The following is a 19,581-nucleotide window of genomic DNA, read 5'->3' on the forward strand; positions in this document are numbered from 1 at the left end:
GGACATCACAACCGCTCGCGCTCTCCATCTCTGATCATCTCTGATGGCTTCCTGCAGCAGGACAGGACAGGACAGGACAATCAGACAGCTGCTGCTACCCGCCAAGATGCAGCGCTTTCCTCAGCATTCTTCTGCCACTCGTGGCCCGTCTCGGCACTCGTTGCAGAACCCGCTGATCGGCGAGTTGTGAGTTGTCTTGCTCTGCTCTGCTGTTCTGTTCTTCTATGCTATGCTATGCTATGCTATGCTATGCTATGCTATGCTATGCTAAACTAGGTATGCTATGCTATGCTCTGCTCTGCACTTGCACTGGATGCGACTGACTTGATGTCAGTGTGAGTGAGTGAGGAGGTTCTTCGATTCGGGAAACATGACATCCGAAGTCCCCTCCCCCTCCCCCTCCCCCTCACACATGGGCGAACAGAGCTCGACCTTGAGCTCGTTTGACCAACCGTGGCTGTGCTGGAAGGGACCTACCCGCGCATCAAGAATTGATCGCCATCAGGGGCAAGCTTTCCACCCTGCCTGCTCTCCAATGGGGACACTCCGTCAACCCCCAAGGCTCGGGAGGGCTACGAGTTTGCGGCAGCTCTGTGACAGCAGGCTGACAGCCGCGCACCCTCCCTCATACACACACAGGCAGCTGGGTCCGATGTCATGTCATCGGTAGGTAATTCCCGGAGTAGTTCTCGTCACTTTTACTGGCTGGTCGTAGAGCAAGGAACATTTACGCCGATCTGTCAATATTTCAAAAGAATCATACTGTACCTACTGCATTGTAGGTATGCCGTCGCGAGGAGATCTCACTATTCCTATTTCGAGGAAGACAGGCAGGGAATAGACGGGCCTAGCCTGGACGGCAGGAGGGGAAGAATGAGGCTTGATTTATATACGCCTCTGACGACTGAACCAGGATAACGGGCACCAACTCAGAGACCCGGGATTGGATCAATAATAATGGAACTCTGGAAGAATCACTTCTGGAAGCCGAAGCGATAAGTGCCCCTGTAAGACGACAAAGCCAGAAAGTAGGACACATTTGAATTGTAATGTAATGTAATGTAATGTAATGTAATGTAATGTAATTTACTTTCTGCTCGATTGACGACATCAGCAAGAAAACGACTGATGGATGGACGAGACGGTTCGCTGTTGCTCTCCACGATTCCGCTGTACAGGCAGGGCAGTAAGGTATGGCTTGTGATCCCTTCCCTTCCCTCATGCTTGCCTTGCCTGGCCATCTCTTGTGCGCCCACGCCCTCAACCCCCCCCTTTGCCTTTGCCTCTCCCTTCTGTGCTCACTCACATCTGGTTGAAGGTGTCACGGAGGCGAATCGCATTCCGAAAGGAATGTCCTGTGCATCCGTATTTCGTTGCACAATCATTCCCCTCTCCAAATCTGCAACAGCCTCGATTGTGAGCGCAGCAAGCCCCGCGTACAGTTACTCACACTATCCAGGGCCCAGAAGCCGAGAAAAGGAGGCCAGAGCCCATTCCTTCATCTCCAAAAAATACCCACCTAGGTAAATTACCTAACTAACAGCCAGTTGCACCCTGCGTGGATCATCGTCACTGCTGCCGACAGCTACCTTAAGGTATACCTACCTACCTACTGTACTTCCTCGCCAGCCAGACCTCTCCTTTGTTGACTTCCATTGGCCTCCTCAGCTTCTTACTCTGATCTTCTGCACCAACTGCATCGCTCAATTCTATTCTCCTACCATTCCAAATACTCACGCATCTTTTCGACCAAGCCTTCTAAATACCCACCAAAAGCCGCATACGCTCGGCAATCCCTCGTCCTTGGCCCAGGAAGGTTTCAGTCCTTGAAAGTCTCGCCCTGCTGGTAGCGTTCGGAGACTCAAGGATCCGACTGACGACCGCCTCTCCAGAGTCTCCACAGGACCTCGTCCACAGCTCACCCTGCCGCCTGCGCCTGCGCCTGCCCCTGCCCTGTCCCCCGCCGCCGCCGCCGCCGCCAGCAACAAAAAAGTTGTCCATTGCCATTGCTACAATCCCTGCCTGGCATTAGATCAAGCCTGGAGAACTTCCGGATTCACTCGTGAATGCCAATGTTTGCGGGAGGCCAAAGCAAAACAAGGTATTCACTGCGATCCAGCGCAGAGCCTTCATCGTGGCAGGCCAAGGATATCTTGCGTCTCCTTTTGATTTCGACTATCCTTTCCAACCATCACCTTTGTACTCGGCTTCAACTGCCTCTGACTTGACATTAATTGCGGATCAACAATTCACAACTCCAATTGGCGACATTAGCCCACCTTCGCCCAAGCGGCAGCGCATCTCGAACCCCCCTCAGCCCAAGCACACTTCGAAGAGCAATACTCAGATGACCGCTTTAGCTACGACAGAGCTGGCGGAGGAGAGGGGGCCCATTACAACAGCGTCCAGCAAACCCAAGAGAGTGCGAACAGGATGCTTGACTTGTCGGGAGCGCCATTTGAAATGCGACGAAGGTGAGCTTTGACTGTGTAGCGATGTTTACCAAGCTGACTGGTGGAGGCTATACAAGCAATAACCAACAATGCCAGAATTGTCGGAAGTCGAGTCGACTCTGTAAAAGAGGGGTGCGGTTAAACTTCATAGATACTACTGTCAAGAGCCCGCCAATCATCCCACCAACTGCGGATTGGAAAGGTCATACTCCTGTCCCATCTAGTGCTTCGAGTTCTAACAGACCTCAGTCAAGTTTCTAGACGAATCTCGAGAGATTGCATCGGAATACAAAGGCGGCCTTGGTAGATATGCCCACCTCGATCAGACGATTACCCCCCCTCGAGAAGCACCCCCACAATACCCTGTACGGACGCTGGCAGAAGACAACTCATTGCCACCGATACAATCCTCTCGGCCATACTCAGACAATGGATTGAGCGCCAAGAATGAATACTCGCACTCGAGAAGAGCAAGCCGGCATCATTCCCATACAGGCAGCGAGTCTTTCCTCACGGCACCTCCTTCAACTTCATATAGCAATCCCGAGCCTCCAAGTCCCACAAGTGAAACCCGTCGGTATCTCAATTCACCAGAAGAAGTTCTTTTCATGCAGGTCTTTGTTGAGGAGGTTGGTCTTTGGATGGACAGTATGGATGCTCAAAAACACTTCTCGAGAATCCTTCCATTTCACGCACTATCGGAGCCCATGCTTCTCAATGCTTTTCTTGCATGCGGCGCCCGCCATTTGACCTTAGTCAACCCGATGTATCATGAAGATAAAGCACTATTCTACTACGACACGGCGACCACTCAGTTGTTGCGCTCACTACAGAACCCCGACCGAGATACTGTATGTTGTGCCACCACTGCGGTGATTCTGAACGTTTATGAAATAATGTCCGAACGAGCTATGCAGCGAATGAACCACATTGCAGGTGCCCGGGCCTTAATTAAGGAGTGCGGTTGGAATGCCAGAAGTACCGGTATTGGTGCAGCTTGTTTCTGGTTGAATGTCGGTATGGAGCTTCTGAGTTGTCTACATTTCAACTGGCAAGTTGCGTGGGAACCAGATCAATGGGGCGTTGATATGAATCTACAGCCTGAGACAGAATCTGGAAAGGAGGAGGTTTGGGTACACCGAATGCTCTACATTGTTGGGAAGATTGCGAACTTCCGAGCTTCAATCCCACGGTTCCAAGAAGCATCGCCACATGATGAGCAAATTCGACTTCAGGCCAGATTTTCAGAGTGGAAGAGACTCAAGGACTTGTGTGACAGCTGGGACTTGAACATTCCGAGGACCATGCAGCCGATAGGTTACCTCCACCCTGACCAAACCAGCTCGAAATCCGCTTTTCCGGAAGTCTGGTGAGCAAACATTTTTAATTGAACTTCGAAACATGCTAATCAAACAAAGGCTCATCAAGCGTGCCACAATCGTTGGTCGTCTGTTCTACCACACTGCTATGTGTTTACTAGCACAGATCAACCCATTGATGTCCAAAGATACACACGAGATGAACAAGATGCAAATGCACCATGCTCATCTAATTTGTGGCATCGTTGCACATGTCAAGGACAGGGGTGTTGCTAGTGTTGCACTACGCTCTCTCGCCATTGCTGCCGAATGCCTCGTTGATCGTCGTGAGCAGGATGAGGTCTTGGAGATTTTTGAGAAGATTCGAAAGGAGACAGGTTGGAAAGTTGGTTTCATCGGCAAGGAATTGAAGGCAAAATGGGGATGGCCAAGTGAGGATACACAACCCCCACCACAAGTCTCACAAACATCTCTTGGCCAATTCTATCCGGCCACAACACAACCACCAACCACGAGTCTACCACCAGCGCCGCCTCCAGCCAGACCGGCGATACCTAGCGGGATTCTTAACCCACTATTAGCCAAGGCTGATTTCTCGCTACCGAATCACCCCTATCAGCAGTACTACCAGCCTCCAAATACTCAAGCCCAGAATCACTTCCCCCCTCCACCACCTATATCACACCATCAATTTCCACCACCATACGCTTGAGATCTCACGGAATGATAGGCGGACTTCGTATTGTACAACATACTTTTCACTGGAGAAGCAGTTAGCATCGATTGTGCATTGAATGCACTGACACGATAGTGGCTCTGGGAGCCTCCGCGGCACACAGACGGCATTGGTGAGAAACTTGGGATGCATCTTGGAGTTACATTTTGCTGGCATGGGACAGAACAGGACATCCATTCTGAATTACGAGAAATGATCATAGGAGTTCCCACGGAAGAAGCGAATCTTTGCATAAAGGAGGGAATGGTCGGGAAAATCCTACATGAGAGCGCTGGAGTTATGGGCTGGTTTTCATGACTTCTCTGCTTGTATTTCTTGTTTCACATCTGGCAGGCTGGTGGGTTCTGTACCTGTACACTGTATTTATTGAGTAGTTCGTAGGAGGTACACTCCGACGCACTGAACTGAAACTGGCGTCTTGCAGCCAGCTAGACTATCGCTGCAAGCTGGGAAATAATAATGTATATCATCACATATCACATCGCATCACCTTCACCTTCACATTCCAATAAATGAAGCTAGTAAGTATCTCGGCCCTAGATCTTGACTCGATTTTCTAGAACAAGCGTAATCCGCGTACTCCTGCCGTATATTTAATACGGTGTGGTTACGCAGCCTTCTCTTGTTGCTTTTCCTTCTCTCGTACATGCATAACTTGTCTTGATTTGTCTGGCTGGCTGGCATTGCTTTTCCACCATCTCGCTCGTGCCACCAAGGGGTTTGATACACTTCTGAGCAGAGATGGCTGGCTCGCTGGCTGGACCCGCTAGCTTCCCCGGTTTTTGGGGTCAGCACGTTTCTTCTTTTGGTTTTCACTGCTGATGGATCAGTTTTTCTGTCCAATGGCCAGGATCTTGGAATGTGGCTTTGGAGCGCGAACGCGGAGTTTGCTTTTGCTGCCTTGGCATGGGAAGGGTGCCGAGAATTGTTTTAGTTGGCTACTTCTAGTGTGGTCTTGGGTATCCACTGTTCCCCAGGAGCTATGTTGGCGGAATCTGGAGTCGTGGGAATCCAATATAGCTTGCGAAGCGGTTCCTTTGGTGGCAGGGATTCTGGTGTAGCTTCCCTTGGATGGAGTCGGACCTGGGGCAAAGAGGCTTTCGACTTCCTTTCGTGCCCTGATATCAAGTCCTTCAAATAGAAACGGCGCCATATGTCCGTCAGGCGGGTGGAGTGCTTTATAGCAGATTTCTGCTCTAAAATAGCAGGAGTAAAGCGATTGCTGGTTGAACCTGCAGGCTACTTCGTATATTTCGTCTCAAAGGTCCGGCAGGTAATGCGGTTTGAACTTCCTGGTTGCCCTATCTGCTGCCCGATACTCGAATTGATCACCATGTAATTCAAAAACCACATTCTTCGCAATGGTCTTTGTCTTCTCCGTCATCTCTCCCACATCCATCTTGTCTTTGTCCATTGCTTCATCGACACGTTCTACTCCTTCCTTCTTTGGTCTCGGGACAGTAAAGCTGAAGACCGTATGCTCCTTGGGCAAGATTTTCACTCCATCTCCCTTCGTCACCACCTCAAAAACAAATCTCGAATCCTTCACCACGATGCCCTTCACTCCGACCCTGGAGACACATCGACTCCTCGCAACCTCAAGCTCTGCCCCATGAAAGTCCGCACTACACAGCCTCGTTGCCATACTAGGCGTAATTTGTCTCATAATCCCATCCTCCCAGAGCAACTCCTGTATATACCCGATCCACATCCTGTTCAGCGGTTCGTAAATGGCATACTTTTGCTGAGATTTCGGAATGTCATATAAACATAGTGCTCGTTTCTGGCGCGCAGATAGAGGCGCGGGCTTCTGCTTTTTCTTGCGTGACTCTTTGGCTTTGCGCGCCAGCCGTCGCTGCTGTTGTGCTGTCGATGACTCTGTAGGCTTCAAGTGAAGAGGTCGATTTTTTACCTTCTCGGTGAATATTCTGCCGGCTGTGTCGGGAGAGAACGCTCGCGAAAGGAGAGAGAGTCCTATGTCCTGGGATGACATTCTGGGGAAATGGAGCCTCGAGGGCTTTAGAGCTGCTCTCCTTGTGACTCGACCGTTGTGGTCGTGAGTTGGGATGTCAGCTCGCGACGTTTTGGAGGGGAGCTTTCACATGCTGCAAATAAGCTTTTAGTGCCACAAGTGGCAGCCGATTTAAGCCTAGGCCAGCCAACCCCAGATTTCCGGACTACACTCCATGCGCGCCGAGGCATCTCAATAATGCATTAACGCGATCAACAACATTCAATGCTTTCACCACAGGCACCTGCCATGACCCTGCTGCCATAGTCAACAACTCAAAATCCCATATATGTGTTGGCAATTTGAATCAGGAGAGCATACACAATGGCAGATTCACGAAACGCCTCTGGTCCGCGAACCTCGGCCCCAGATCTAGAGATTCTGGGAGATCAAGTTACGCTCCATCCAAGCGGCTATATCGAGCCACCAGAGTTGCAAAAGGATGCGGATAAGGAGCGGAATCTGGTGGAGAATATGGCCAGATTTAGGTCTAGTCCTTTGGAGTCTGTACCCCTGTCTCTGTCACCGAGGATATAGACTGATGGATGGCTAGATTCCTCAGAGAGGTCTCCCTTCATGTCTCTGGCACTGGTTGGCGGGCCTATGATAACTTCATTGGACAACCTATATTTTACAATGGGTTTTCTGAGTCTATGTCACAAGCGGTTCTTGCTACACCCATCTTGCAGAAACGAATCGCCGAATTAGCGGAGAAGAGGGTTGCGGTAGAGGAGAAAGAGGGGCTGTTGAATAAAGATGATCCGCTGTACGCAGGAAAACGAACGCAGCGGAAGATGGTTATTGAGCAGAGTTTACAAGAGCTAAGCGAGAAATGGACTGGGGAGATGATATGCAAAATGGAGAGCAAACCGTTCATTCGAGGGGCGTATTATATGTGTACACAGTTGTTAACGAGAGCCTACCATCAAGGTGTGTCTCTAGATATTACTTGTCGATAACTAACTAATTATCTAGGCATTCATGTCTCAAGCGAAGAGGTCATTCGATTACGGACGGTTGCTGAGAAGGCCGAGAAGAACAAGCAGAGTATTATTTTCTTGCCTTGCCATCGATCACATGTGGACTATGTGTCCCTTCAATTAATTTGCTACCGTCTGGGTCTTGGGCTACCAACTGTCGTTTCTGGCGATAACTTGAACTTCCCAGTCGTGGGGAGCTTTTTGCAGCATGCTGGTAAGTATGAGAGTGATTTGGTAACATTAAATACTAACATCAGACAGGAGCAATGTGGATACGACGCAGTTTCGGAGACGATATCCTCTACACAACACTCGTCCAATCGTATATTGATACACTTCTTCAAGGTGGCTTCAATTTCGAGTGTTTCATCGAAGGAGGTCGATCCAGGACTGGAAAGCTTTTACCACCAAAGTTCGGTATACTGAGCTTCATCCTGGATAGTATTCTTTCTGGTCGGGTGGAAGATGCCATCATTTGCCCTGTCAGTACACAATACGATAAAGTCATAGAAACAGAGGGGTACATCAATGAGCTTTTGGGCACGCCCAAGAAGAAAGAGAACTTGGCAGACTTTTTGTCCGCATCCTCGGTACTATCCCTGAAGCTGGGACGTGTGGACGTCCGATTCCATGAACCTTGGAGTTTGCGTCAATTTGTCCAGGACCAGCAGGGTCGAACCACAGGCATTCCTAAGGGAGTAGATATGAGTAGCACTATTGACCCTGCTACAAGGCAGAAAATGCTTCGCACCATGGGATACAAAGTTCTCTCAGATATCAATGCCGTATCAGTCGTCATGCCCACAGCCTTGATCGGCACTGTATTGCTGACATTGAGGGGAAGAGGGGTAGGCAAAGCCGAGCTGATTCGGAGGGTTGAATGGCTTAGCGATCGAGTCAGATCGAAAGGAGGCCGAGTAGCTCATTTTGGAAATGCGCCAACTTCTGCTGTCATCGACCGCGGTCTTGATGTTCTCGGCAAAGACCTTGTTGGTGTTGTCGAAGGGCTGCCAGAAAAGACTTATTATGCGGTAGACCGATTTCAACTGTCGTTCTACCGCAACATGACGATTCACCTATTCATCACAGAAGCACTTGTTAGTGCTTCCATGTATATCCGTGTAAAGCGCGGTGGTGGGCCTGATAACCAGAAGATCACATACACCGAGCTTCGAGATCAAGTACTGTTTTTGTCGCAGCTTTTCAGGGGTGAGTTCATCTATCCCACAGATGGACTGATTGTCAACCTGGACAACACTCTCAAAGGCTTAGAAAGCGATAAGGTCGTTGCTCTGGAACGGGATGCTGAGGGGAACATTGTCTCGGTCGGATTAGCTGATGAAGAACGTGCTGCTGGTCGTGAGAATTACGATTTCTACTGTTTCCTGATCTGGCCCTTCGTTGAGGCTTTCTGGCTTGGGGCTGTGGCATTCATGGGGTACACACCCCCTCTGAATTACAAGGGAGATGGGTGGCTGGATGTGAAAGGGTGCCAAGAAAGTGCCCAATTGGTAAGCTTTTTCTCCATTTTGTATGTTGTGTCAAACTAACTAGTGACTTTTAAAGCTGGGTAAAACTTTGTATCATCAGGGAGACTTATCGTATTTCGAAGCCGTCAATAAGGAAACTCTCAAAAATGCCTGGGTGCGTTTCGAAGAAGAGGGTATAGTGGTCGTAGCCAAAAGCCGAGACCCGAAAATCCAGCCTCGTTCCAAGCTTTCACCTGACTGGACACCGGATCGTAATCCCGAGACTGGCCGTCTGATTGCTAAGGGCCGCTTGTGGGATTTCATAGAGAAGATTGCGCAGTCTAGAAGAGAAGGAAAGAATAGACGGGACGGAGCAACGGTCTCCACTAGAGTTTTGAGACACACAGAGACTATCGCACAGAGGCTCTTTGCGCAAGATGCTGGAGATGTGTTAAGCGAGGAGGACAAGAAAGAACTGAGTAGGAAACAGAAGAGGAGACAGGCTCTGCAAGCCAGGGCGCATTTGTGATTTCATATTTAGGTTGTTCTTATGATACCAGACATGTAAACTAATCTATGAGGTAGGAGCTGTCCCGTACTAGTTCAAGTTGACTACTACCTATGCCCAAAGTTCCAAATTTTGCTGAATTTGTCCAGCATTGTCTTTAGCAAGTCTCTATGTACACAAGCTGTCTCTCTCTTTCCACATGCAACCATTAGCTAGTCACAATTCCATACCGCTGATACGGGAAATCTTCCAGAGTTTTCAGCCGCTCAGCCCATCCATCACCTACCTCCCCTACTAAGTGCATGTCAACATCCCCAGCTTCTCCAGTTCTCCCAGCCAAGACCTCTGGTTCCCTGTCTTGAAACTCAATAAATAGCTCAGGATGAGGCACCCATACAACTCTCATGCCAGCTCTCCTCCCCGATTCTACGCCGGGCACAGAATCCTCAAACACAAGACATTCTTCGGGGAGAATTTCCTTCTCACCCTCTGGAAGCGTCTCATTAATAACTTTCAACGCTAGAATGTAGATATCCGGACTTGGTTTGCCTCTTCCTCTGGGAATCCTCGTGTCGTCTCCTAGAATCCTTCGTTCAGTCTGGAAGACTGTGAAGAGACTATCTTGAAGGTGTGCCGTCTTGAGATCGAATGCCCATTTGTGGGAGCTTGTTGCTAGGGCTATATGAACTTTATCTTTACTGGTTGTCTGGGCAGCTGCTAGTTTTGACAGTAGAGTCTCGACGCCTGCGAGTGGTTTGCAGGTTGGGAAGTGCTCATGCTGTAACACGCGGACTTCAGACATATATTGTTCTCGGGATACGGGAAGTTGTGCCCCTATGAAGTAGGTACTTTAGCAATTGCAGTTTGCCGAGGATGAGGTATTTGAGAAGCGGGTGAGCTGTGTTCAGGATGTCATGGGACATTCGAAGAGACCAGTCCTAGCTCGCTTGCGACGTACATTCATGGAGGACATCTCCAGCTGCTTGGCCAGCTCGTCCTTGCATCTTTGCCTTTCTGGATACTGTTAGTAGATTTATTCTCAAGCTGAAAATGCGAGGTATGCACATCGACCAAGGAATATCTGGCTTGCCATATTTGTTCAGAACGGCGTTGGTGGCTAACGTATACTTTTCTTCCGAGTCAATCAAAAGCCCATCCATGTCAAACAAACATGCCCGAACAGGCGGAAGACTGTACAAATCTGTTAGGAGCAGTGTCTCATAAAAATACGGTGTACATGAGTAGGTGAACAGCTTACTCCCTTTTTGCTGTTGCCATAATAAGTTCTTGCTTGAGTGTGGAAAGTTACTTAGTACTTCATAGTGCGGGGGGGGAGGGGGGGGGGGGGGGTAAATTCTAAGGGGCCCCTCACTAGCGCCAGGAGCCAACCGGAACTAGTTCCGCCCTGTGGAAAAGCTTCGGGCTTCTTTCCAGCAGCGTCTAGTCGCACCCTCAACATGTCGTCCAGAACAGAACGATTCCAGCGCAAAGGTCGCGACAAGGAAGATGATAAGGCGGATGAACCAGAAGAGATAGTCAGATTCTCTGCCGAGGAAGAATCTGTACGTTCCTGAGCCTTTCAAATCGGTGGTGTTTACTGATGTCTTACGCAATTAGGCACTGGTGAAGAAATCCAATGCAGTGAAGAATGACGCAAACGACCTCTTTGCCAAAGGCTCGTTCCAAGATGCGATAGCTACTTACGATAAAGCACTCGCCACTTGTCCGAATTACCTGGAGTACGAAGTTGCGGTATTAAAGAGCAATGTCGCAGCCTGCCATCTGAAGTTAGAGGATTGGAAGGAAGCGGTCAAGACTGCGTCTGCGGCACTGGAAGGGCTGGATAGATTGCAGGGGAGAGGCAGAGAGGAACGGAGCAAGGATGATGCAGGAACGGCGAAAGATGAAGAAGAAGAAGCCGATGAAGAGATCGTTAGTGCTGGTGCTGCGAAAGCAGAGGATACTTCTGATAAGGGAAAGAGGGAGGCAGATATTGAGAGAATTAGAGGAAAGGCTTTGATGAGGAGAGCCAGGGCTCGGAGCGAACTTGGAGGGTGGTCGAGTTTACAGGGGGCAGAAGAAGGTATGTTTACCTTCTTTCCAGCTACTGATCCAGCTAACATTGGCAGATTACAAAACCCTGGAAAAGATGTCGAATCTGTCAGCGGCGGACCGGAAGGCTGTGCAAAGGCAGCTGGTACAACTTCCGCCTCGAACAAAAGCTGCCCAGGAAAAGGAAATGGGGGAGATGATGGGGAAGTTAAAAGAGGTCAGTATTCATCGCTCCAGCTCCAGATGACCAGTCTGCTTACTCTTCTAGCTCGGAAATGGCATACTGAAGCCTTTCGGTTTATCGACCGACAACTTCCAGATGCAAAAAGATCCAAATACAGGTGGATATAGCATGAACTTCAACCAAGGGGCTTGATACATCATGAGTTTAAATGTCCCAAAGGTCCCGTGCGACTTAGAGCGTTCGAGCGTTGCTGATTGTATCTGCAGACGTCTCGTCCGTCGAACTTTGACGAAGTGCTTCCTAGCCTCTGTTGAGGTGCCCAAACACAAAGCGCATGACTGGCAGTATTGCTGCTCACTTCCACTTCAAGCATCGCTTCAAATGTATCGAATAACTCTCCTCCTATCAGTCGCGGGAAATATACACATGTCTCATGTCTGAAAACCGAGTCCTCCTCGCTTCGACTTCGGCCTCTGTTGTCAAGCATGAGGGGCAAAATTCAGAACCCCGCCAGAAGCGACAACCAATCCCTGCTCATGGAGCTCCCACGCTTCTTGACAATCCTTCTCTGCACAAAATACTACTTGGTCTATTTATCGGTTCTCAACTCGTTTTGCATATCTAGCCAAACTCTGTCTTATCTCATTCCGATCCTCTTCCAATCAAAACGATGTGAGAAGTACACATTGTTGTTCTCTTCCGCAGCAGAGCATTTTTGACTTCGTGTCCAGGCTTCGCTGGCACCTACTTACATCCTGCAGCGGGCAATAACGGAGACCCCAACTCTTAAATATCATCAGCATCTCTCATTGGGCAGTGAGGATCAAGAGGCTCTCTATCTGCAAGGGTACAAGCCCATTCGATCAAGGATTGTTGCGGCATTCCCGTTTGAGATTGTCGTGATACCCCGCTGCTGCTGAATGATTGGGGGCCTTTATTTTCGCAACCCAAACCCCCACTACTTACCCCTCCATGAAGAACTTCAAGATCCTCCATCCCACATTCTCTCTCTCTCTTACTTCTTGACAACTCTCCTCTCTCAGGATTCTGTTTCTGAAATCACCGAGAGTTTTTTGCGCAAAATTAAGCATTTTACCCCTGCAGAAAACCCACCATCACATGCCATGCAACACAACATTCCCACCTAGAGATCCACTTTCATCCGTACAAGCAGAAACAAAAGAACGCTCTAGAAGAAAGCACACTGATCGCCACAATATCAACGACAGTCCCGTGAGACCATATCCAGTCACCAAAATGACAGTCCTGACTATATCACCAACATCGACGACAACAATAACGATCTCGCTCCTCTCCCCAGCCCTCACACACTCCTTCTATCTCGCCTCGACCTTCCAGCGACTTCTTAGCACCACAACACTCTACTTGACTCTGCGGACATGCATGATCTCACTGCAGCTATTTCAAAACTCGCTGTATATCTCGCAGATTTTGTATCTGAAAGGGAAGTTTGCCTCCGTACTGCTTGCTCGGAGTAGTTTTACCATGGCTAAGGAGATGGGAAGAATGGGGTGGAAGGCCAGTGAGGGTTTGAGAAAGAAAATCTGGTTTGAATTTATGGTTTTCGTGCTTGGAGGAGGCAATGGCTTGATCCTGTTGGTTTTCTGGCCGGGTTGGATTGTGCTTTGGTGTATGTATGGGGCGTGGTTGGCTTGTGGTTGAATGATTGACAAAAGCGTAGCAGATGAGTGACAAATACAGGTATGTAAACAGTTCGTGAGTTGGTGACTAACCTTGTATGCTGATGTGATGTAGCACTCGACACGTCTCAAATACTAGGTATAAATCAGATGTCACGAGCGACTTCAATCAAGCCAATGAGAGGGGATCCGCAACAGACCGATAGCTTTCCTGTGGTTGTAGCTTACCAGGTAGCCGTCGGTTTGAATGATAACACGCACGTCCGAATCGAACAGTGGTAAAGCTTTACCTGATATCTTTAGCTTTGAAAGCTGCTGGAACTTGGAATCTGTGGAAGTGATTGATTTCCACCGATTTGTGGGATATCGAATGCATGGGTTCGGCGGGGGAAAGACATGTTCTGGGGGTTGAAGGAGTAACGGAATGGGAGGCTTGCAGCTTACTTGAGGGTATTTCTTAGCGGGCTTTCAATAATCCAATTCAAGCTTCTTCCGGTCTGTTTTCTCCTATTCTACCTATCATACGTTTTGTGCAACGTCCCGTTTCTCCATGTGGCGTCCACAGATCGGGCGAGGCCAAGCAACCCTGGGATAATCTGTCAACTGCTTGACGGGAACAAACCTCTGCCTTAAGACAAACCTGCAGGTTCAAGTCGATTGCGAATCTTGGTACGACTTCGAGCTTTGGTAAACATCAGAATCGTTAATCGCAGTTGCTGCTATTGAAGCCTCTCGGAAACTGCCAAAGCCTGCCTGGGCACAGCAATAAACATGCACAAGCAGGGATGGAGCAGAAGCGAGGCGAGAGCTGAAAAGGGGCTGGAACCGAGCAGGCAGTCAACAATGACCTTCGATTTTGGTCGCAGATGGTGCCCTCGTCTTGAAGCTTTCCCATCCTCCCATCTCCATGCACTTTTGGCTCCAAGCTGCTAGAGTAAGGACTTCCAGATACGAATACGGAATGCCACCTAGTGCATTCTGTGACCTTAGTAGGCTATGCATATGGGACTAAGTCTTGGAGAAAACCAACGAGAGAAGTTCGAGATCAAGTCAAGATAGTTCCACCGCTAGTGGTTTCGAGGATCCTGCGGAGCAAGTACAAGAAGCTTACTTCGCATGAGAAAATGAAAGGGCAGCGAATGCTAGAATCGAGGCTCTGGAGGACGGAGAAGTTGACGACAAAAATGATAAGCGAGGGTTAAAGGGGATGTGAAGCTATGAAAGTTTGTTGATGGCAACGAGTACCTTGACTCGTAACAGTCTAATTAGAATCTTGCTGTGCAGATTTAAGCTCAATGTCCGGGACAGCTACACGACATTGCAGCCCCTTGCTTTGCAGTAGTAAGTTGCGGGGTCACCAAGTGGGGGGCTTTTATGGCCTAGAACTAAAGTCTTCGTTGATTAGTGCCGTTGTGGACTCCAAGTACCACCTCTCAATGTGATAAGTTTTAATTTCTGGTATTTTCAAATCGTTTCCTTGCTCCGAAGCTTGTATTTGTACATTCCGTAGTCTTCTCTTCCTACCAACATGCTCATCTCCCAAGTTATAAGTCAAGACCACCGTTATCTAGACGAATGCTACGACAAGCTGAAAGTAGCATCTACAACGGAAGATAAGGTCAAGTGGAGGAATTTGTTGGTTTGGAATCTTGCTCGACACGCCATCAGTGAAGAGTTGACTGTGTATCCTGCTTTGGAGCAACATCTTGGTGACAGAGGGAAAGAGCTCACCAGGATTGACCGCGCACAGCATCAAGCGGTAGCTTTCCTTCTTTCATTTCTCTCCAACATCTCCATCAAATCTCTTGACCTGGAATCTAACATCTTCAATCAGGTCAAGAACGATCTTGCAAAACTCCAATCCCTCTCCCCAACCGAGACACAGTTTCCCTCCCTCCTCGAACAACTGATGGATAACTTGCACCGACACATAGAGCACGACAAGGAGACAGACATGCCACTTCTTGAGAGCTCAATCTCTAAAGCCGAGTCTGAGAGGCTAGCATTGAGTTTCTTGCGCACGAAGAAACTCATACCTACGAAAGCACATCCTGAGTCGCCACGTAGCAGTCCATTGACGGAAGGTTTAGCTGCTCTGTTAGCTGCGTCGATTGACGAATTGAGAACCCTGGTGGAGAGTTTCCCGGAGGATGAGACTGAGAGTGCGGAGGTAGATTGGAGTGAATTGGTGTAGGATATGAGAAAATTCCCTTTGTGAAAAAATCTATGGCTTCAGATTGGAGCTGCTGTTCAGGCCAGGGGTGTCATTGTTCAAGTAACCTAAGTAGGTTGACATTGATATACAAGTAAAAGACTTGTGAACTTGCGGCTTTCTTGCTGGGAGCATAGGAATAACGAAAACCTCCCTGCTCAAACTCAAATCTAAACATGTACTGCTTAGTTTAGACATGCCAATGACACTTAGAGCTTCCGTTGGCTAGGTATCGATAGAGGCAATCTACCATAGTGATGTAATCCCCACGTTTTTGTCGGTATGGCATACAATGATTTATAAAAAATCAACGCGTTTATTTAATTTTTGTCTATCCATCGTATGCTAAATGAGTGCGTTGCGATGATGCTGTGCAAGGCAAAATCTAGGCATGCCCCCAGCAAGCTCATATAAAATCACTGTAATTAATGTAAAGATAGGGTATCAAAAGTGATACAACGCATCAGGAAAATAACTCTGGGAAATCCGCCAGTGTGAACGCCATCAACCATTCTCAACGCCGTCCAAGCAGATCCCTGTCATGTTCTCCAAAGCTGCCCCAACTCTATTCCCAAATCCATTGCAAAAGCCGGCAAAGTAATAAAGCATCGGTTGTGTGGTAAGATCATCACAGAAAGTAAGTCGAGAGTCGGTTTCCAAAGGCGTGCCTATCAGTCGTGCCAACGAAAAATGAACAAGGCCAAGCATGGTGGCATTGGCGACCTTAGGAGGAGGAAGCCTCGCGAGGGTGTGGTTCGTTGAAGATCTTGATGCCGAAAGCATTGAAAGTAATGCCAAGGATCTTCTTCAGTTCAGGATCTTCTGATACGGTGTAGTATTGAACCTCATGGTCAGGGATGTGTTCGCCATTTTCCTCCAACTCCCCACGGGCGATGGCCAAAATTCGCAATTCACGGAGCTTCCAGGTGAAATGCGGGATGAGCTTGCCGTTTCCGTGAAACATCTGGTGGCCAAGACCGTATTGACCTTTAACGAAGGATTCATGGTACCATGGTACATCACGTTGCTCACCATTATATGGTCTGGCGAAAACCTGAAGTTGCTCAAGTGTAAATTCCTGTGCAAACTGACGATTAATCTTCAAAAGATCGCAAATTGCTACGCAGTATTCCATCTCCAACTCAGGGGTTGGTTTTGGGTACTCCGATACTTTCTTGGATTTCGCAGAAGATGTGGTGGCCTTGCGAGGTGTTTTCTTCCGAGGTGTACAGACAGGACGAGATGATACCGTGATAGGATCTGCTCGCTCCTTCTTGACAGGCGTCTCGTACGTTGGATCACCATCTTCTTCTTCCTCATCAGGGTATTCGTACTTGACTTGCTTGAGATTTCGTCGCTTCGCAGCAGAGCCCCGTTGGCGAGCAGGTCTCTTTGATGGTGTGACAATGCCGTCCTCTGTCTCTTCCTCCTTTACCATGCCTGGAATGTCAGTCAGACTAACTCCATTCTTGATAGCCATGCGACCGAGTCTGTTTTGTTTGTCTCTCTCGGCGTTGATCTTTTTGTTGTTCAGCTTCATCTATTAACTTATTAGAAGTCGTTATTTGAGTCTCTTAGCATGCTGACTTACCTGAAGTTGAGCTTCTGGGGCGTCAACTAAGCGGTCAACATACAATGGATCTAAGACCTGTTTGCAAACTGCCTTTGAGTGCTAAAAAGAGAATTAGCGAATGATTAGAGGCATGCAGAGTAGTACCAAACTTACCTGGCAAGCGTTAATGATAGCATCCCAACGCTCCTTGAAGGTTTTATGAACGTCATTGCCTTCACGCTTTGTCTTGTGATAAGCATCCACGAGTCTGATTCCCATGCAAGACTGTCTGCATTTGATCTGTATGAGTCTGTTAGCATTTCACCTGCAGACGGGAATAAAATTGACTCACAAAAAGTTCCCAGCAAGCAATCTCAACAACCTCCGCAGAATAATAATCATCATCCAGGCGACGAGCTGCTTGGGCTTTTCTTCCATCCTGAGCTTTCTTATCCACAATGCCAACCGTATTCATGAAGGCGTCGAAAAGTTCCTGAATGTACTCAAGGATCTCTCCGTTGTCTGTTGGGCCAGTGTCTAAACGGCCTCTAGACACCGAATCCTTAGCAGCCTTGGCTCGCTTTGCCAGTAAAGCCTTGTAACCACCCTCGCTCTTGATAATTCCTTGGTACTTTGAGATTTGGTCAATTGGGCCCAAACGAGAGCTGCTGTGTAGGGTATTTGAAGTGGAGGGAGTGCCTTTTCCAGCTTCGTAATCACTATCCCCGTCACCGTCACCGTCATTCTGGTATTCATCAAGTTCTTCGTCCTCAGAGTCAGCTGTGTTTTGTTGATCAAACGTGTAACCACCTGGTTGATTGGCAAGTGTAGTTGGACTTGGATATTGCAGATTCTGCTCGTTGTTGCCGAATTGGATGTCCCGATTGTCCATCGATTGACCACCGCTAAAACCTTGTTGATTATTGTTACCAAGCATATTCCAGTCCTGCCCTTGGTCTTGAAATGTCTCTAGACTAAAGCCAGAATCGAAGACTCCCACGGCGAGATCATCATCAGTTGATGGGTAAGAGCGAATTTGATTGAAGGGAACTTGTGAGCCACGGCGCTGGTGAGACATGTCCGCCATACTCATGAAGTCCTGACGGCCTCGAGGAGATTGAGAATTGACCATACTCGTAGGCTGGTTGAATGATCCCAGGCTACGGTGCTGTTGATGTGTCGAATTCATGTTCAAGAAGTCTTGAGAGAGTTGGGGAGACTGTGTGCTAAGGAGGCCGTTTAGATCTGGAATACGCTGCATAGTGTTAGCAGCAGCCATGTTGAGAGGGCCCGGGGCCATGTGGTAGGGAGAGTTGGCAGTGGTAAAGCTGGTGTTGTTGTAGTTCCGTGGAGTATATGGACCACCGACATTGCTTGGATTGCTGTTAGACGAGTCATACTGCAACTTTTGAGGAGTAGTTAATGAACCCTTGCCGCTCCCAGTGTGTTGGCGCTTCATTGGAGGTGTCGGGGTCTGAGGAACCAGCGTAGTGTTGCCTTGTACATTGTTAGAAATTCTCGAAGTGGAACTATTGGTATAACCACTGGCTGGGGACTGAGCCATGCCGTGACTTGGGTGACCAGACATGAAGCTTCTGCTTTCCATATTGTTGTCGATACCTAACAAAGACGAGTCAAGATCAGGATCAATGTCAGGTTCATGTTGAGATTGAGCATCAAAGGCTTGACGAGAGTTCGCAGAATCGCGTCTATCTTTGTAGTTGGGACTTGACATGTTCTGTGTTCAAAAGCTTGTTAGTTGTAGGTTGTGACATCAGCGATGGGAAGCGAGTCTTTGAGGTAGAGATGGCAAAAAATGTAACATATCCAAACCGGTCGAGAATACAGATGAGAGGAGTGAGGAAATGGACGCAAGAGAGTAGGAGGGTGCTTTGAAGAACAGAATAGTATAGAAACAAGGAGCGAAATCTCTCGAGGTGGGAGGAGGAAGAAGTCTCTCAAGAGCGTCAACTTGAAGGAAAGGCGCTTGGCATATTAAGCGAGGATACAGTACCAGCCTCAGTATGGCACAAGTTGTTGAATGCCCCCTGCTGTTTCGACTTTATAGAATGGGGATTAAAATACAAAAGAACTCTTCAAATTATCCCCACTTGGATATAAAAGCCTCTTCACGACGAACACTTGATATGATTACACACACTTGATTGCCCACTTGTACGACCTGTGCGAATAAGGAAGTGTGGACGACAATGTGTTTACCAAACTGGAACTTTGTAAAGAAACGATCTAGGCTGAGGATACGTGAAAGAGTACACAAAGCCATGTAACGTACCAGTAGAGACACCAGCTAACTAGCAAAGTGGATGATATGTCATGGCAGTGATAATGTAAGTGACAGAGTAGGTTAAAATGGGGTTGAAGGAACGTGGCCAGCAGAAAATTTGATTCATAAGAAAGTTAGAGAGAGAGGAAATATTTCCAGG

The 19,581-nt window shown here is 48.3% G+C and overlaps 7 protein-coding genes across 9 annotated transcripts; 4 read left to right on the forward strand and 3 right to left on the reverse strand.

Annotated features, from left to right (window-relative positions):
- Window positions 1–2,347: 2,347 nt before the first annotated feature.
- Window positions 2,348–4,484, forward strand: ONS95_011277 (uncharacterized protein; the record flags this gene model as incomplete). The annotated part of the gene is made up of 4 exons (XM_058504879.1): window positions 2,348–2,474; window positions 2,521–2,655; window positions 2,703–3,822; window positions 3,872–4,484. The coding sequence occupies 4 exons, from the start codon at window positions 2,348–2,350 to the stop codon at window positions 4,482–4,484; spliced, it is 1,995 nt and encodes a 664-aa protein (XP_058359435.1).
- A 1,282-nt stretch (window positions 4,485–5,766) lies between these two features.
- Window positions 5,767–6,501, reverse strand: ONS95_011278 (uncharacterized protein; the record flags this gene model as incomplete). The annotated part of the gene is made up of 1 exon (XM_058504880.1): window positions 5,767–6,501. The coding sequence occupies one exon, from the start codon at window positions 6,499–6,501 to the stop codon at window positions 5,767–5,769; it is 735 nt and encodes a 244-aa protein (XP_058359436.1).
- A 202-nt stretch (window positions 6,502–6,703) lies between these two features.
- Window positions 6,704–10,772, forward strand: ONS95_011279 (uncharacterized protein). Its single transcript, XM_058504881.1, has 5 exons — window positions 6,704–7,022; window positions 7,073–7,449; window positions 7,495–7,713; window positions 7,761–9,010; window positions 9,066–10,772. Exons 1-5 carry the CDS (start codon window positions 6,844–6,846, stop codon window positions 9,495–9,497), a joined length of 2,457 nt encoding a protein of 818 aa, XP_058359437.1. The 5' UTR covers window positions 6,704–6,843; the 3' UTR covers window positions 9,498–10,772.
- On the reverse strand, window positions 9,685–10,772 carry ONS95_011280 (uncharacterized protein; the record flags this gene model as incomplete). 3 transcript variants are annotated; one of them, XM_058504882.1, is made up of 4 exons in its annotated part: window positions 10,735–10,772; window positions 10,567–10,667; window positions 10,435–10,490; window positions 9,685–10,310 (listed from the first exon to the last, which is right to left on the reverse strand). In XM_058504882.1, exons 3-4 carry the CDS (start codon window positions 10,478–10,480, stop codon window positions 9,685–9,687), a joined length of 672 nt encoding a protein of 223 aa, XP_058359438.1. In that variant the 5' UTR covers window positions 10,481–10,490; window positions 10,567–10,667; window positions 10,735–10,772. The 3 variants fall into 3 exon arrangements, with proteins under 3 accessions (XP_058359438.1, XP_058359440.1, XP_058359439.1); XM_058504884.1 differs by having other exon boundaries at window positions 10,435–10,667; XM_058504883.1 differs by having other exon boundaries at window positions 10,542–10,772.
- A 70-nt stretch (window positions 10,773–10,842) lies between these two features.
- Window positions 10,843–12,153, forward strand: ONS95_011281 (uncharacterized protein). The gene is made up of 5 exons (XM_058504885.1): window positions 10,843–11,038; window positions 11,094–11,559; window positions 11,606–11,745; window positions 11,797–11,931; window positions 11,979–12,153. The coding sequence occupies exons 1-4, from the start codon at window positions 10,934–10,936 to the stop codon at window positions 11,902–11,904; spliced, it is 819 nt and encodes a 272-aa protein (XP_058359441.1). The 5' UTR covers window positions 10,843–10,933; the 3' UTR covers window positions 11,905–11,931; window positions 11,979–12,153.
- A 2,748-nt stretch (window positions 12,154–14,901) lies between these two features.
- ONS95_011282 (uncharacterized protein) lies at window positions 14,902–15,870 on the forward strand (the record flags this gene model as incomplete). The annotated part of the gene is made up of 2 exons (XM_058504886.1): window positions 14,902–15,132; window positions 15,208–15,870. 2 exons carry the CDS (start codon window positions 14,902–14,904, stop codon window positions 15,565–15,567), a joined length of 591 nt encoding a protein of 196 aa, XP_058359442.1. The 3' UTR covers window positions 15,568–15,870.
- Window positions 15,871–16,309: 439 nt separating this feature from the next.
- ONS95_011283 (uncharacterized protein) lies at window positions 16,310–18,872 on the reverse strand (the record flags this gene model as incomplete). Its single annotated transcript, XM_058504887.1, has 4 exons — window positions 16,310–17,125; window positions 17,177–17,257; window positions 17,312–17,437; window positions 17,490–18,872. The coding sequence occupies 4 exons, from the start codon at window positions 18,870–18,872 to the stop codon at window positions 16,310–16,312; spliced, it is 2,406 nt and encodes an 801-aa protein (XP_058359443.1).
- Window positions 18,873–19,581: the final 709 nt, after the last annotated feature.

The sequence above is a fragment of the Cadophora gregata genome (assembly GCF_030347475.1).
Source record: "Cadophora gregata isolate MNR1 chromosome Unknown scaffold_5, whole genome shotgun sequence".
Taxonomy (NCBI): Eukaryota; Fungi; Ascomycota; class Leotiomycetes; order Helotiales; family Ploettnerulaceae; genus Cadophora; species Cadophora gregata.

Bases quoted from the DNA above. Each gene is read 5' to 3' on its own strand.
- ONS95_011279 (XM_058504881.1), top strand. From the start codon at position 6,844: ATGGCAGATTCACGAAACGCCTCTGGTCCGCGAACCTCGGCCCCAGAT. The intron at 7,023-7,072 runs GTCTGTACCCCT...ATGGATGGCTAG, and splicing joins TTTAGGTCTAGTCCTTTGGA to ATTCCTCAGAGAGGTCTCCC. The intron at 7,714-7,760 runs GTAAGTATGAGA...AACATCAGACAG, and splicing joins GAGCTTTTTGCAGCATGCTG to GAGCAATGTGGATACGACGC.
- ONS95_011281 (XM_058504885.1), top strand. From the start codon at position 10,934: ATGTCGTCCAGAACAGAACGATTCCAGCGCAAAGGTCGCGACAAGGAA. The intron at 11,039-11,093 runs GTACGTTCCTGA...TTACGCAATTAG, and splicing joins TCTCTGCCGAGGAAGAATCT to GCACTGGTGAAGAAATCCAA. The intron at 11,560-11,605 runs GTATGTTTACCT...TAACATTGGCAG, and splicing joins TTTACAGGGGGCAGAAGAAG to ATTACAAAACCCTGGAAAAG.